The sequence below is a fragment of the Melospiza melodia genome, chromosome 4 (genome assembly GCF_035770615.1).
Source record: "Melospiza melodia melodia isolate bMelMel2 chromosome 4, bMelMel2.pri, whole genome shotgun sequence".
Taxonomy (NCBI): domain Eukaryota; kingdom Metazoa; phylum Chordata; class Aves; order Passeriformes; family Passerellidae; genus Melospiza; species Melospiza melodia.
This window is the reverse complement of record NC_086197.1, coordinates 21,025,519-21,040,431: the sequence shown is the minus strand read 5'-3', so window position 1 is coordinate 21,040,431 and position 14,913 is coordinate 21,025,519. Positions and strand designations below refer to the sequence as shown.

At 40.8% G+C, this 14,913-nt stretch overlaps 1 protein-coding gene across 2 annotated transcripts in view; it reads left to right on the top strand.

Moving 5' to 3' along the window:
* Nucleotides 1-14,913, top strand: part of ITPR2 (inositol 1,4,5-trisphosphate receptor type 2) — a 243,686-nt gene that overhangs the window by 37,847 nt on the left and 190,926 nt on the right. For both annotated transcript variants that reach the window (XM_063154180.1, XM_063154179.1), the window contains exons 5-9: nucleotides 185-343; nucleotides 4,213-4,311; nucleotides 5,454-5,537; nucleotides 6,415-6,561; nucleotides 7,791-7,886. In XM_063154180.1, coding sequence (XP_063010250.1) covers nucleotides 185-343; nucleotides 4,213-4,311; nucleotides 5,454-5,537; nucleotides 6,415-6,561; nucleotides 7,791-7,886 — 585 coding nt within the window. The remainder of the gene's footprint in view (nucleotides 1-184; nucleotides 344-4,212; nucleotides 4,312-5,453; nucleotides 5,538-6,414; nucleotides 6,562-7,790; nucleotides 7,887-14,913) is intronic.

Genomic DNA, 14,913 nt, shown 5'->3' with positions numbered 1-14,913 from the left:
ATTTCTCACAATCTGAGATAGATAATCTGTTTTCCTAAACTGTAGCATACTTTGATAACTGCCTTCTAGTTATATTTATATTTATATTTGAAAATCTCTGCAGTGTGAAAGCCTCTTTTGACTGGAGGGAGAAAAAGCAACTAAAAGCTGTATTTTTTTTTTTTAATTTCTTTTTTGTTCCCAGCTACTGCACATAAAAAGCAACAAATACCTCACAGTCAACAAGAGATTGCCAGCTCTGCTAGAGAAGAATGCTATGCGAGTGTCCCTGGATGCTGCAGGGAATGAGGGCTCCTGGTTTTATATCCAGCCCTTCTGGAAACTGAGGAGTGAAGGTGACAATGTAAGTGGAAATACTGAATGTGTTAAGAAGGAAAAGGGAGAGGAATTCCAGGAGGAATAACTTCTTCACTGCTGGCCTGTTTCATAATGGATTCAGTTCAGGAAAGAAGGAATTAGAAGAGTAATTGGGACTTTTACCTTTCATGTGTAACTGGAAAGTGTTACTTAATTATATGGTCTGGAATCTCTTGTGTTGCCACATTTAACTGAGCCTCTCTGTTGGGGCATCTTTGCTAAGTGCAAAACTTTGGAGTGTAGACTTACAAAGCTGACAAGATATCATAGTTTATGCTGGACTTTTATTTTTTTTTTAAGAGTTTTTTTAAAAATTTTGTGGCAACTTTTTTTTTCAAGGGGTCAATAGAGAATGTCTCTAGGAAATACATCAGCTTTCTTTAAATCTATATTCCCTTCTGATGTGAAAATGGCATCTATGATTGGAGCTGGGTAGAATAGTCTGGGAAGCCTTTTCTGGGTAAGTTTCTGCAAGACTCAGCTGGAGTCTTGCATATTGATGAGAGGGAAGAATGCACAGGAGAGCTCTTTGCTGCAGATCTGAGAGCTGTGCCATGAGATCACAACTCCCTTCTTCATTCTGTGGCTTGGTTAAGTGCCTGATATAAGAATTCAGATCTGCCTCTGGGAAGGCCACACGATGATGAGCTTGTGTGGTTTTTCCCAGACCTGGCTGGGAATGTTTGGCTGTTTTCCTCTGTGCATAATCAGTGAAAGCCTTCTTAGGGTTGTAGAAGGGAATGGCTTCTTTTTGTGTATTTTCTCTCCTTAATTTTGTGGTTACCCAGCCCTTGGGATGCTCTCCAGGATAATGAGTGTGGTTGCTTGCAACTCCTTTTGCAATCTGTTGTGGAGAGGAGAAGGATTGCATTCCCAGCTCCTGGTCAAATATCCCTAGAGTCAGAGTCTTTCCCTGCTTCATGTAGTGATCAAAAGGGTATTTGAAAATCCTCCTTTTTCCCAAAGCCTGTTGCAGAGAAATAGAGCAAATATATCCCTCAGGGAAGGCTTCTGCATGGCTTTTCAGCTGAGGAGAACAAACGTGGCTCAAACATTAGCCTGGTATTTCTTTCCCTTCTTTGGAGAAAAAATGGTGACTTCTTGTTTTGGCTTAATTTCTTGCAATAACATCAGTTCAGCATCTTTTTAAATTTCTCATGCCTGGAAAATAAGTATGTATGTCATGCTCTCCAGAGGGAGGACCTGGCATTCCCACCTGTCATCTGCAAAGCCACGGTGGGCCCTTAGAGCTGAGAGCAGCAGAACCAGCCTTGGCCTTCAAAGTCATCCTCAGCACTACAGAGGTTTTGGTTCCATTTTCCACTGTTGTGCACACATGAGGCTTTGGAAGCAGACTTGCTGATCTACAGGGATTGCAGATCAGTGCAGTGATGGCAGTGCCATCCCATGCCACGGACCCGTTTCCCAGTCCCTTCCCGTGGGGATTTATCTGACAGGCTCTGAGCCGTGAGGGCCATGTGGCAAACTGGTTTATTCCTTACTCAATGGACTCATTCCTTTGGAATGGCCTGCTGCTCATTTTCTGTTTCCAGGTTGCCTTTCAGAGCTGGCAACTTGCCATTGTAATTTATAGAGGGAATTTACAAAGGGAAGTTGTTTCTTGTTTCTACTAGGCCCAAAAGGATTTGACAATTTTCAAATTTCCAGCAATAAATTAGTGCTCTGGTAGCTCTCTCTGCTTTTGTTCATTTCTACCTCTTCAACAGCTACACAAACCAGGCAGCTGTTTCACAGAGGACAGGAGTAGCCCGTGATGGGGGAAGTCCTCATTTTTCTCACACAGATGGAGGGAGGCTTCAGCCTTGTACCCACTGCTTCCTTTCCAGTTACTCCCAGTCATAGGAACATTTGAATTCATGGAGTTAGCTTGGTATATCAGGCTCCTACTCTGTTTAGAAACTCTGGGATTTTTAAAATTATATTCCTGTGCTATAATGAGGAAATTCCCTAGAAAGCATGTTTTAGAAAGTCTTTTAAGCAAGAGAAGTGAGTATTGAATTACTGCTTGCATGGCTGCTACTGTGCCAGGTAATGTAGGCAAGGTATGCCATGTGTCCTAAAAGAAAAGGAATCTGGGAATCTGATACAGAAAGTCATGTGTGTGACTCTTCTGGTAAGTGATCAGAGATTTTTAGCCTTGTGAAATATTTTAGAACTTTGTTTTCTAAAAGAAGATTAGCTTAGTTTCACTAGCAACTGATTAATTTTGCAAGTCAATGAAAGTAATTAAAGAATATGACTGAAAATTTACAGTAATTGACATAACTACAGTATTTTCTGCGGACTTTTATTAAGTCTTCATCATTTTTGAAGCTGCTCTTCAATGGAAGATAGGACTGATTAAGGCTAGAGCTGGTTCCAGATGGACTGAATAACAAAATACTCCCCGACAGCAGGATTGGCGCTGTGTGGATTGGACTGAAGTTATTTGCCATTTTAGTGGGTTTTTTTTCTTTTTAAATAAGATGCTTAATGATGTGCTCTCTTACTGATTTAGTTGTGATAGTCCTGGTGTACATGCAACAATTTTGAAGTCCTGATTCCACTTTGCAGGATGCAAACCTGGTGGTATTTTGGTTAATGAATTGTCTGGTCATAACTTCTTAAAACAGGCTGTAAGTAATGTCTGTGTGAAGCATGGCATGCAGGAATGTATTGCATAAGGAATGTGTCTTATAGGCATCTTGTCATTATTTTGATTCTGTTAGTGAACTTGTTCCCATGCCTTGGATCAAGGAGGATTTCTGTGTGTGGTCTGAGCATGGTGACACTGTCTTATGCTACTGTTTATTTTGGCTGTGTTGGTAAGGAACAGGCAAACCTTCCTTTTCACCTCTGCAATGAGGGAGCCAAATTCACCCGCACTGAAGTTGCACAAGGCTGAACTGGGCTCAGCTTTTTCATAGGAAATGTGCTGATCAATGCAGAAAGTATTTTTATTTATTTGTCTTCCAAGAGAAAGCATGGCTTCTGCAGCATTTCATGTAGAAAAGAGTCACATATAGCCACTTGTCTTCATGTCTGTGTGTGCTCAAAATTGCTGTGAAGAACATAAGCAAATCAGGACCCAGTGCCAACCAATCTATGTGGATTGGTGTTTTTTTTATTATTTATTTTCCCCCCCTTCCAGGCATGAATTGAATTCTCCATATGCATGTCTCAAGCAGTTTTTAGGTCAAATAATTTTTTTATATTGATTTGTACATTGTAAAGAATTGCAAGGGCATGGGAATTTGCTTGCAGGGAGCCAGCCAGGAATTCCTCTTGTAGAGAGAAGGTCTCTCAGCTGTTGTACCTGCTGCCTGTGCTGAGCTCAAACATCATTTAGGGAACAACAGCAGAGGGGATGGATGGAGTGTGTTCACCTCTTTCTGAATTTCCAGTGATTTCTGTGTCTTTCTAGGTTGCATTCAAGCAGTCTGAATCAGAGAATTACTGAGCTTGTCAGAACATTTGCCAGCAGATGGTCCACAGAGCTGGGGGCTCATGATTGCTTTCTAAGCTTTCTCTGGGATAAAGAGAACTTAGTGTAACTTTTGGATGAACTGAGCTGCTCCTGGACTTTGTAGATTCATGTCTATTTAATGGTCTGGAGTTTCTGCTGAACCAGGGGACATGCTTATTGGGAATGCAAGGGTTGATTAGTTGGAAATCTTGAACCCAAGTGATTGCAGATCGTGGGGGAACACAACTGCTGTGTGAATTGTCTGCAAATAATTTCACTGAGTGCCACTACTAGAGCATGCATTTGAGTCATTTTCTAAATATGCTACATTACTTTATTTTATTGGATAACTACTTAGATCTAAATTGCATTTTATTTCTGACTTCCAGGTTGTGGTGGGAGATAAAGTTGTTCTCATGCCAGTCAATGCAGGACAGCCTCTGCATGCCAGCAACATTGAGCTTCTAGACAACCCTGGCTGCAAAGAGGTGAGTTCAGGAGGGCAGGAGGGGTAGCTGCTGATCTGACATGGTTATAGAAAGGCTGAGGGAATTGGAATTGGTCTGCCTGGAGGAGAGTAGGCTTTGGAGTGACCTCACTGTGGCCTTGAGAGCCCACAGGAAAGATGGAGAGAGACTCTTGACAAGGGCCTGGAATGACAGGACAAGGGGGAATGGCTTCACACTGACAGAGGGCATGTTCAGATTGGATATGAGGAAGAAATTGTGTCCTGTGAGGGTGGTGATGCCCTGGCACAGTGTTGTGGGCACACAGTTTGTGGTAATTGGAAATGGGGCTGTGGCCAAGCCTCATCCCCAATGGGCTACAGCTGTGTAGGGCAGGGGTGCAGTATTGAAGGTAATGAACCATGGAGTGCCCAGGTGTGCTGACCAGTCACCCAAGGGAACAGAGGGCACACAGGTGCAATGCAGGTAAGGTGAAGAGTGTGAAAGGTAGAACATTAAAGGGCTGTGGATGCTTCAAGCTGCCTTTGGTGTCCCTTGTGCCTCCACCATCCTCTCGACAGCACAGGTTGCCCAGAGAAGCTGTGGCTGCCCCTGGATCCCTGGCAGTGTCCGAGGCCAGGCTGGACGGGGCTCTGAGCCAGCTGGGACAGTGGCAGGTGTCCCTGCCCATGGCAGTGGCTTGGAATGGGATGATCTTTACATCCCTTCCTACCCAGACCATTCTGTGATATGTTGTGCTTTACTGGTAACCAGAACCCACCATGAGCCCACAATGGACTCAAAGCCAGCCTTAAAAACTGGTTCCAGCTTAGCCTCAAAAACCCAAAATGAAATATTTGCTGCAGTGATAACTCTATGAGGTTTCCTTGAGTATCTCAAACTCTGACTGAGGTAAGAGTAAATCCTCACTCAGTATCCCTTTGGGGTGTTCTTGGTAGGCTGTCAGCAAACAGAGCAACATTTCCCCACCCAGTCTTCTCCAGCATTACAATCATTAACATTTGAGAGCTTCAGGACCAGTGTTAAGAACTGTAAAGATATGCAGCTAAGCCATGTCCCCTGCCATCCTAGATGTGGTGTGATTCTTTCAGAAGAATGGAGTGTCTCAAAAAAAAAAAACCCATCCCCACATACTGTAATTTGAATTTTTTTTTCCTCTAAAGGTAAATGCTGTCAACTGTAACACAAGCTGGAAAATAACTTTGTTCATGAAATTCAGTAGTTACCGAGATGACGTACTGAAAGGAGTAAGTATGATTTTTAAATTGTTTTTTGAATCAAGAAAGTATTTTACTTTATCTTAGTATCTTGCTGTATTAGAAAGACTTATAAATCTTACTGTGTAGAGAAATATTACCTGGTGAATAAAAGAAGAAATAAGGACTTTATGGAGATGTTCCAAGTAACTGTAACAATAACTGTAACAAGACAATGTAGCTTTACATGCTGAGGTGTTGCACAGTTTCATGCCCGTAGATTAATCTCTGAGATAATTTACATTTTCATTTTAGAGATAAGCTTAATTTGTCCTCACATGTACCTTAATAAATCATTATCAATGGCTATTTTTTCAATAGGTGTCAAGGTACCAGCAGTTTTTGAGGAAGAATTTGAAAGGGAAAACAGTATCTTTGTGTAGACCCATTTAAGGATAGTGTTTCAAGTCTTGGGGAGAGGCAGGAGGAAACAAAAATGAATCCAGCAGAAGAAATAGAGAGGGGGTGTTGGTGTTGATTGCAGAGTAGAAGTGATAAGATAATACAATGTTAGAAAAATCTCTTCACTTCCCTTAAGTAATAAGAGAGAGTAGAAACAAAAAAACATCAACTTAGTAAAGTTAACTAGAATTAAAAATGACCTTTAGGTTAATTTTTGCCCACTGTTCATTGTTGTGCTTTCCCAAAAGGCCATGGGTCTCCTGCAGGACTGAATTATCCCATCTGATTTCCAGACTTGGTGCTAAGATTGAATACTCTTCACTTGGTACCAGCTCCAGCAATAGGAAGCTCGGAAGTATTTTCTTCTTATCAGCTCTGCTGGCATCACTGGAGCTGTTACAAATAGAAAATTACTCTGGAGGCTTTGCCTACCACTTAACAATGCTTCTTTTCCCTATTTCTTTAGGGAGATGTTGTGAGGCTGTTTCATGCAGAGCAAGAGAAGTTTCTGACCTGTGATGAATATGAGAAGAAACAACACATTTTCCTCCGCACCACGTTACGTCAGTCAGCCACGTCTGCAACAAGTTCTAAAGCACTGTGGGAGATAGAGGTATTTTTTATTTCTCTTTATAAATATTTTAGGACCTGAAGGCCAGGGCTCAGTAAAAAAACTTCAGCACAACATGAGTCATTCATGGGCTCCTGATATCATCACACACCTCCCTGTAACTATTATTATTTCATGAAGCGGTTTGTGTAGGATGAACCCTGACGAGCTGCTTTATTCTCTGTGTGTCTGGAGACAGGAGGCTTTCTTACTATATTTGCCTGCACTGAAATGAGGGAGAGTCAAATTTCAAATTCAGACTTGACGTAAATGGTGTGATTTTACCAAAGCCAATCAAAGGACACTCCCCTCTCCTGAGTTTTGAGTGTTTACGTTTAGCTTCATGTGCTTCATATGTTTCTCATAAAAAATGGAGAACCATGGCTGACAGGAGATCTCCCAAACATCACACAACACATCAACATTTGTTTAAAGTAAACCTGAATAAAGGTGGTCTTGTGAATGGGGGTGGTTTTGAGAAGGGAACTAGCAAACATTTTTGTTCAACTAAGAAACATTGGAAATTGGTATGTCTCAAATCCTTGCTATTACAATAATGTAACTCCTATATACCCAAAAGTTCTTGTGTGATGGATAAACTTTGTGTATTTAGAACGGAGTCTTCAGAAAAATGGTTGATTTTTGTCTGGGTAAGTATGGTCCAGAGTAGAGTGTATTGCACCTGCACTTATTGGAGATTCCTCTTTAAAGGAGACAGACACTGCTAGATTTGAAGAAAGCAAATGACCTATGGTTCAAGGGATAAAAGAAATAACCTGTGATAAGATGATATGAGGATATATCACTTGAATGAAAATTTTTTCATAAGCCCCTAGTATTGACAAAAACAGAGCTGTTATAATTGATAAAATAATGTAAGATGGTTTGAGTTTTGCTTTTAAGTAGTGCCTAGTAGAGCAGCTCTCCTTACTTTCTTGAGCTGCAGAGTCACAACATGTCACTAAAAAGCAAAATTTGGCACATCATGTTTGCAGGGAATAAATTACTGAAAGCATGGAAAGTAATAGAAGGAGTATTTCCTGGCACTTGGCAAAAAATAAATGTAAGTAGTTGTTATCTATGGTGAGCTTCATGTAAGCACAGAACTCCTCTCTTTGGCATGCTGCAATGATGTTGTTTGCATATTTTTATTAGGAGTGAGCTGCAGGAAATGTCAGTGACCTGAAGTATGATCTTGAGGAGCAGGATTAAAATCCAAATTCCTCTTTTAGGTTGTCCACCATGACCCTTGCCGGGGAGGGGCAGGACAGTGGAACAGCTTGTTTAGATTCAAGCATTTGGCAACTGGAAACTACTTGGCTGCAGAGGTAAGAATGTTAAACAGTTAATGTTAAAACAGTTTAACAAGTGTTTGTGTGCTGCCTGACCAAGTCCTGCTGGTTCAGAACAGGTGCAGGTGGGTCTGCAGTGTAGATGTTCACAGAGATCCCACACTGGGCCCCTGCTGGGTCATACTGTACTGCTGCACCCAGGGCTTGCAGGGCCAACAGCACTGCTAAATATCCACCATGGTTGTACTGAAAACCCTTGGGCTCATTTATCTCTCTGCTCCTTTGATTTTTGGAGTGGTGTTGTGACTGTGGATTGGTGTCATGCAAGTTCATTGTGATTATATAGGCTGCAGGGTTGTGCTATTGCACTCTTGCCTTTTGACAAAAATTTGAATTAAAAAAGTTCTGAGGAAGTCTCTACCCCTTTTGATGGAATGAAAGGTTCCAGAGAAGAAAGAAGATATTGCAACTTGTCTGGTACTTTGTATTAAAGCAAAAGAGTATTGCGACTCCCCAAAACAGCAGCTTAATATATTTTAAGACTCCTTAAAAATAAAATATGGTTCTTGACAAGCTGGAATACAGCAGATAATACCAAGTGTATGAAGTGGTAGAGTCTTGGATATTTTAATAACCATTAAAATATCACAGCAAGAAGCTGTGAACTTTTTTCATATCTAATCCATATTGACACAGATCTGTGTACAAGTTTTATCAATGGAGTTTAAAGTAGGGTTTTTTTCCACTGATTTAGTTAGGATTGCTTATTTTAACTTATGCTTTGAAGTATGAGTGCAGAAATTTACTGCAAGACGAAAGTTATAAATCATATATAAGGGAACCCCTGAAAAAAGACTTGCTCTGCCTGGCTTGAGTTAGATTTACAGCAGTGCAACTTCTGTATGCAGACAACTCTTTAGTATTCCCAGGGTGCTGCTTTTGTGTTCCAGCTCCTGTAACAGCCTGCACTGAATTCAGAGGAAGGACAAACAGGAGCTATCAAACTTTCATTTATTTCTAATTATGTCAAGGCCACTATCAAAACATAAACAGTGGACTGCTAATAATAGCTAATAATAGCTAATTTTCAAGAGGCAACCAGTACTCCCACCTGAGAAAGGGAGTATTTTCCTTTCTGTTTATAGTGAGGGATGCTCCCAGTAGGAAGATTTTGCTAGCTGAGCTGGAGAGTCAGGAAAAGCATTGAGCATACTGATGGGCATCCTTCTTCCCCCAGGGGATCTGTCTGGGAGATTTTTAGGTGAAAAATCTTCAGGTAAAGAGGTGCCAACCTGCTCTGAGTGTCAGACCTGAGCTTAGGTCCTTCCTACCTCTGAAAAGGAAGTCCCCATCAGGCAGACTTGTAATATGGAGAATATAATTGGCAACAGTGGAGTGAGAGCTGGAAGAGCTTTTGGGTTGAACAGAGGTGATCTGCTGGGACTGGAGAGCTGCACTGGTGACTGTGTCTGTGAGGTGTAAAATACCTCTGGTGGAGATATTAAAGGTACTGCTGTAATAAAACCCTGTGAACTGTATTTTGCACAGTTCATATGTCAGGCACAACACACCAGCCAGCCAGACACGTCAAAGATTTATGAACAGGCAGGCAGACACCTCGTGTGCGTGAGCTAACTTTAAATCAATTGGGCAAAGCCTGCTGAGCACTTATCTGTGCTCTGGCAGCACAGGGAGATTACTCATGGTATGGATTATCACCAGCGTCACACATTGCCATGACCTGATTTTGTTTAAGCCTCCTTGATAAAGGTATCTAGAGTGGAATAAAAAGCAAAAACACAAGAAGAAAATTCACAAATCTTTTAAGCATTCTGTTGTTGGCTAATGATGCAATTTCTGTCACAGTTTGAGCTGTTGTAAATCAGGATTCATCACTGTTTATAACTGTCTTTTTTGGTACTTCATCCTCCCTTAAATCAGCTTGATGTGTGCCATGGAGGCTTCTGCAGGGCAGTCTTGCATGGGTCAACTCTCAGACAAGGAGGAGAAGTGTTCTTCACCTGGGTGCCTCGCTTTTCTCCTCTCATACCTTGTGTGAGCAGCCTGTGCCTTCTCTTTTCCTTGGAGTCATCCTGGTCAGTCTGGTCTGGGACTGGTGGGTCACTACTGAGCCTCGCTGTGAAGGGCTGTCCCTGCAGCTTGTTATGGTCAGGGGATAATCTGGGGACTAAGAAAGGTGAAGATGCTTGCCTCAGAGAACTAAGGAATTTAAAGCTGATAAAGGTGTTCCAATACTACAGTAAGCAAATTAATTAAAAAAAAAAAAAAGTGAGGCAATACCATTGTTCAGTAAAAAAACCATAGGTGAGTACTTGTAAATATAAATGTTATAAACTTGAGAGAGGATGAAGTCAGGATATGTAAATCCTAAATTCCATGTTCCTTAGAAGTACAAGAAGTTTATCCAGCTTTTGTTGCCTTTCAAAGACCTCTGATATCTCTGACTTCTGACACAATCACAAGTAGTAGTATTTCCTTTAATCCTCTTTCCACTTGGCATTATTTAGCCTAATTTTAATTACTGTGCTTCGAAGTTGTTTAAGACCTACTAATACCTTAAAGCAACCTGGATCCTCCTCCCAGACTTTGGGCTGAAGGTGAGCCACCCTGAAAGGCCCACTGCTGGAGGAATCACAGTGGGAGATTCTTGGTGATTCCACACACCTGCATTGCCTTTGCTGTGCTGCTCTGCACACTCTGGGTCACTCACAGTCTCTGTGTGCTTTCACACAAGTACTTAAGACAGGAGGAATATACTGAAGAAAGGGTTTGATGTTTGGTGATAAGATTTGGGGCATTGGAAATCTGGGTACTTGGTAATGATGTCTGACATTAGGAAACCTTAAGCCCCAGGCTTAGACATTCCCAAAGAAGTGGAACCAAATACTCAGCTGAAAAATTGGAAAGAGAAATTGTCTTCTTTAGAGACAGCAGGCGTTCTGCTGTTAGTGTCATAAGGGCTTGTTTTCACCCAAAAGAGCTGAGCCAGATCTTCAGCAGGAGATTTAGGCACTAAGCCACCAGCTAAGATCCAGGCTGCTGAGTTTCATTCTCAGAACAGAGTTTTATTCTCATCTTCACAGAGTCAGCAGTCTTTCAGAAAAAGTTCTGCTGAAGATCCTTTTTATAGCCCTGGTTACAGGAAAATGACCCAAGTTATTTTGAAGCTGTACATTTACAAAGAGAGGCTGTAAGGTTAGGTGAAAATTGGAGGCTTCAAAGTAACAAAGATTTCTCCAAAAGTCTTTTCAGTGAATGTAGCCATGTAGAAAGCACCCAAAGCCGTCTGTGTGTGTGTGGGAGTGAGCTGCAGTTTGCTTGAATAGCTTTGCAGATGCTGCAGGTTGGGACCACACAGCTGTGCCTTTCTCATGAACACATATAACCTTTTAAATATTTTAAATTGCCAAGATAAAAGTCTCTTTGAACTGAGTATCAGCTTATCAATTGTGCCAAACCAAAACATGCACTTTTAATATTGTTCTCCACATTTAGAGCAGCTCTGGTTCTGTGATTTCTAAACTGGGCAATTCATACTGAAACCATTAACACTTGTTTTATGAGGCTGTTAAACTGATATGTGTGCCCACACACAAGAAGGGTAGGATAAGTCTGTCATTTCATATTCAATTTCTCAGGTGTGGCTAAAATAATTACAAAACATATCTGCATCTATCAGATCACGTGCTGATCTCAGATATTGCAGTATACCATAGATGAGCCACAGTATGTTCCTTATGAAACCTCATGAGCCTGTACATAATCACTGTGCAGAATTTGTAAGGAAAAAAATCAGTGATAATTCTGTTTTACCTAGCTGAATAGATTAGTTACTAGATACCTTGGTCAAAATATGGCAGTAAATCCAGTGAGGTCTTTAACACCAAATTACCTCAACTAAACTCAATGAATTAAGATAAGGCAGGTAAAATGGCAGCCTGAATGTTCACATTCTGTACTTCTCCAGAACTGTGGCCATAAACAATTACTGCTGTGGAAAACTTCTCTGGCTTTCTCATAGAGTTCTCCTTCCTCTCTCTGTAAGAGTGAAAGGGCAGGGTTTAAGCTGTAATCAATTACAGTAATTAAGTTGGATCAACTCTGATCAGAGTTTTGTTCTAAACTCTGTTCTTAAAATCCTGCATGAAACACCCTTCCAGCTTTAGGATTATTTTAGCACTAAATACTCTTTTGAAGGTGGGAATGATTGAATTTAGTTGGGCTGAGCAGCACAGGGTTACACACACATGAGGTGAAATGACAATTAGATGAATATTAATGGAACAGGAAGTCCAGTCCAGCTTGCAAGGCAGTGGTGGTGGAGCACTGCAGTGGCAATACAGGATTCAGAAATGTCCTTTTTCCTCAGGTATTGCATTGTGCAGACACAAGGTGCTGTCCCTGAGGTGATGTAGGCTTGGTGAAGAGGGACTAGTCTGTGCTGGAACAGGGTCACTGAGCTAAGGCACCCCAGATCATGAGTGTTTTGGGTGGGACTGCTGAAGCTTTGCAGGACTGTCAGCTGATTTTCACCACACTGTGGTGTAAACCACTTGCGGAGAACTCTTGGATCAATGGCCAGTAGAAGTTACACATATTTCTCTTGTCGTTCTTGAATAATTTCTTTCCATATTACCTGACTCAATTTTTTGGTCAAAATTGCCCCAAGCTGCCCTTTCTTTTCAGATGAGCTTATGTGCATCATTCATTTTAAATTTAGAATTGCTGTTAAATTTTGCTTTTACAGTCCATGGCGGGGGTTTGGCACTAGAGGATTTTTAAGGTCCCTTCTAACCCAAATAATTCTATGATTCTGTGATTAAAAATATTAGCCTTCCATGTTATAGATTTTGTTATGGTATGCATTTATTCAGATGGACAGGGCCATGCTCTTCATAGTAAATTTAAGCCTGTTGTAATAATCACTTGATTGGGATCATGGTGGAGATAGCTGAGTACATACTGAAGCTAATATTGAGAGAAAATAATCCTCTCCTGCTGCTGAATAGTAAAGATTGTCACAAGAATCCCGCAAGAATGGAAAACAAAGCATTTAATGAGATTTTAAGAAAGATTACATAATTGTATGGGTAATAGTATACTCAGCATTAGCTAAGATAAAAGAAATGTAAAAGGCAAATCAGTTCTTAAACTTGAGGCTATAAACCAGGATTAAACTCCTGGTGCCCTGAAAACACTGTCTCTGTAGTTTTATGGACTTTTCTTCCACTTCCTTAAACTGTTGGAAAATGGAGTCCTGCATAGGATGTTTTATTAAGGCATTTGAGATTGATTATTTGAAGTCCATAAATTAGGTCTTTTGTTATCCACTTGTTGGAAATTGGACTACTGATAGTGATGTTTTTTATTTAGGAAGCAATAATAGAGCCACAGCTTGCCAGTGTAATTTTATTTTCTTTTTTGTTTGACATGGAAACAAACCTTTGCAGAAGGACTTGTTCATGTCCTGGTCATGCAGAGAAGGTGAACACAGGGTTAAATGCTCTGTGGTTCCTTCTGCCTTCAGAAGAGTGAGGCAAGTAACAAATAAAATAAAATAAAAATGGTCTTGTTCAACTGAGATGTGAGCTACCTTTTGCTCAGGAACAGTTTGTAAGCCAGAGAAGATGCCAGGAGATGGCAGCATCTACCAAGGCCTTCACACATCTCCTCACAGATTTCATTCCTTGGTACTGTGGGACCTCCTCACCTGGAGATTGCATCAAAATCTTCCTTTGGGGCTGTTTTTTCCCAGTGTCTCTTCATTAAATTTTAGCACAGCATTCTGATTATTTTCTGTCTGGCTCTGTGATTAAAGGTTCTCATAAGAAAAAGGATTTGCCAAGGTGACAGGGTGAACTCAGCACTGGAAGCCTTATTTCAGTTTTTCTGTCTCATAGGAGTGTGGGTTTGTTTTAAAGCTCTATAAGGAGTGAAGGATAATTTACAGCTATGCATGAAGAGATGGAAGAGATCCAGAGGAGGAGGATGGATTACTGATTTACAGAGCCAGCCTGACCTGTTCTGCAGACTTGGATATGGCTTTTTAAAGTGACAGATCTAGATATCCATTTAGCAAAACCCAGAACTAGATTTCTCCAAGGTATTTAAGAATCTTGAGAATGTGGCTAAATTTCTTGACCTGACTTGTCTTGACTTTGGTGGAATCTGTCAGTGTGCAAATACCTTTATAAATCTGGATCTCAGAGGAAAGTCTTTTCCCCCAGCCAGCTCATTTGCAGTTGTGATCTGTGAGAGTGTTCAGCTCTTTCGATCCTGCCTGAAGCTGGCTGCGTTGGGACCATGTTTTACGTATACAAGATTTAGGAGTGAGGAAGTACAAAGATATTAATGCAGCATTTATTGTCATTTAGTCATTACAAGGCCTAATTATGTTATTAAAAATATATCTTGCATTTTCATGTCTTCCAAAACAGCAAATGTAGACATGTGGTCTGTCTTTAAGTGCATTATTTTTGTTTATTTTTTCAAATCAGTTGAGAAGCTTTTATTCACTTGTATCTGTGCCTCTTTGTGATGCTTGATGGACGTTTCCAAGACTTCCCTCCTTTGTTTTTTATTGTTTTTTGGGGTTTTGTGTGCCTGTGGTTTTTGATTTTGCTTTTTTTAACAGTAGAAACATCAGTCATGTCTAATTCAATCATCCCTAGTTACTCCTGTGAGGACCACTGAAAGGCATAATTAATTAATACTTAGAACATCACTCTTGAAGAGATGAGGATGCTTTCTTTTATGTAACACAGGTTGACATGGAGATGCTGAAGCTCAGACTAAGGTTATGGCCCAGCATCCAAGTTACACTTAAGGATCTCTTAGACATTTTCCATTCTTTTGACTTCCTCTGCAGAATGGGATATGGCTGAGTGGGGCTGAGCACTGGTTTCAAGTTCTCTGCCCTTGATCCCTGTAGAAGAAATGAAATTTCCCAGTTACCACTCATAACATGGAGCTACTCCAGCTTATGCTGCTTGTGTGAGACCTTTAAATCTGTGCTGACTTAGGCATGGCAAAATGCTGGCCT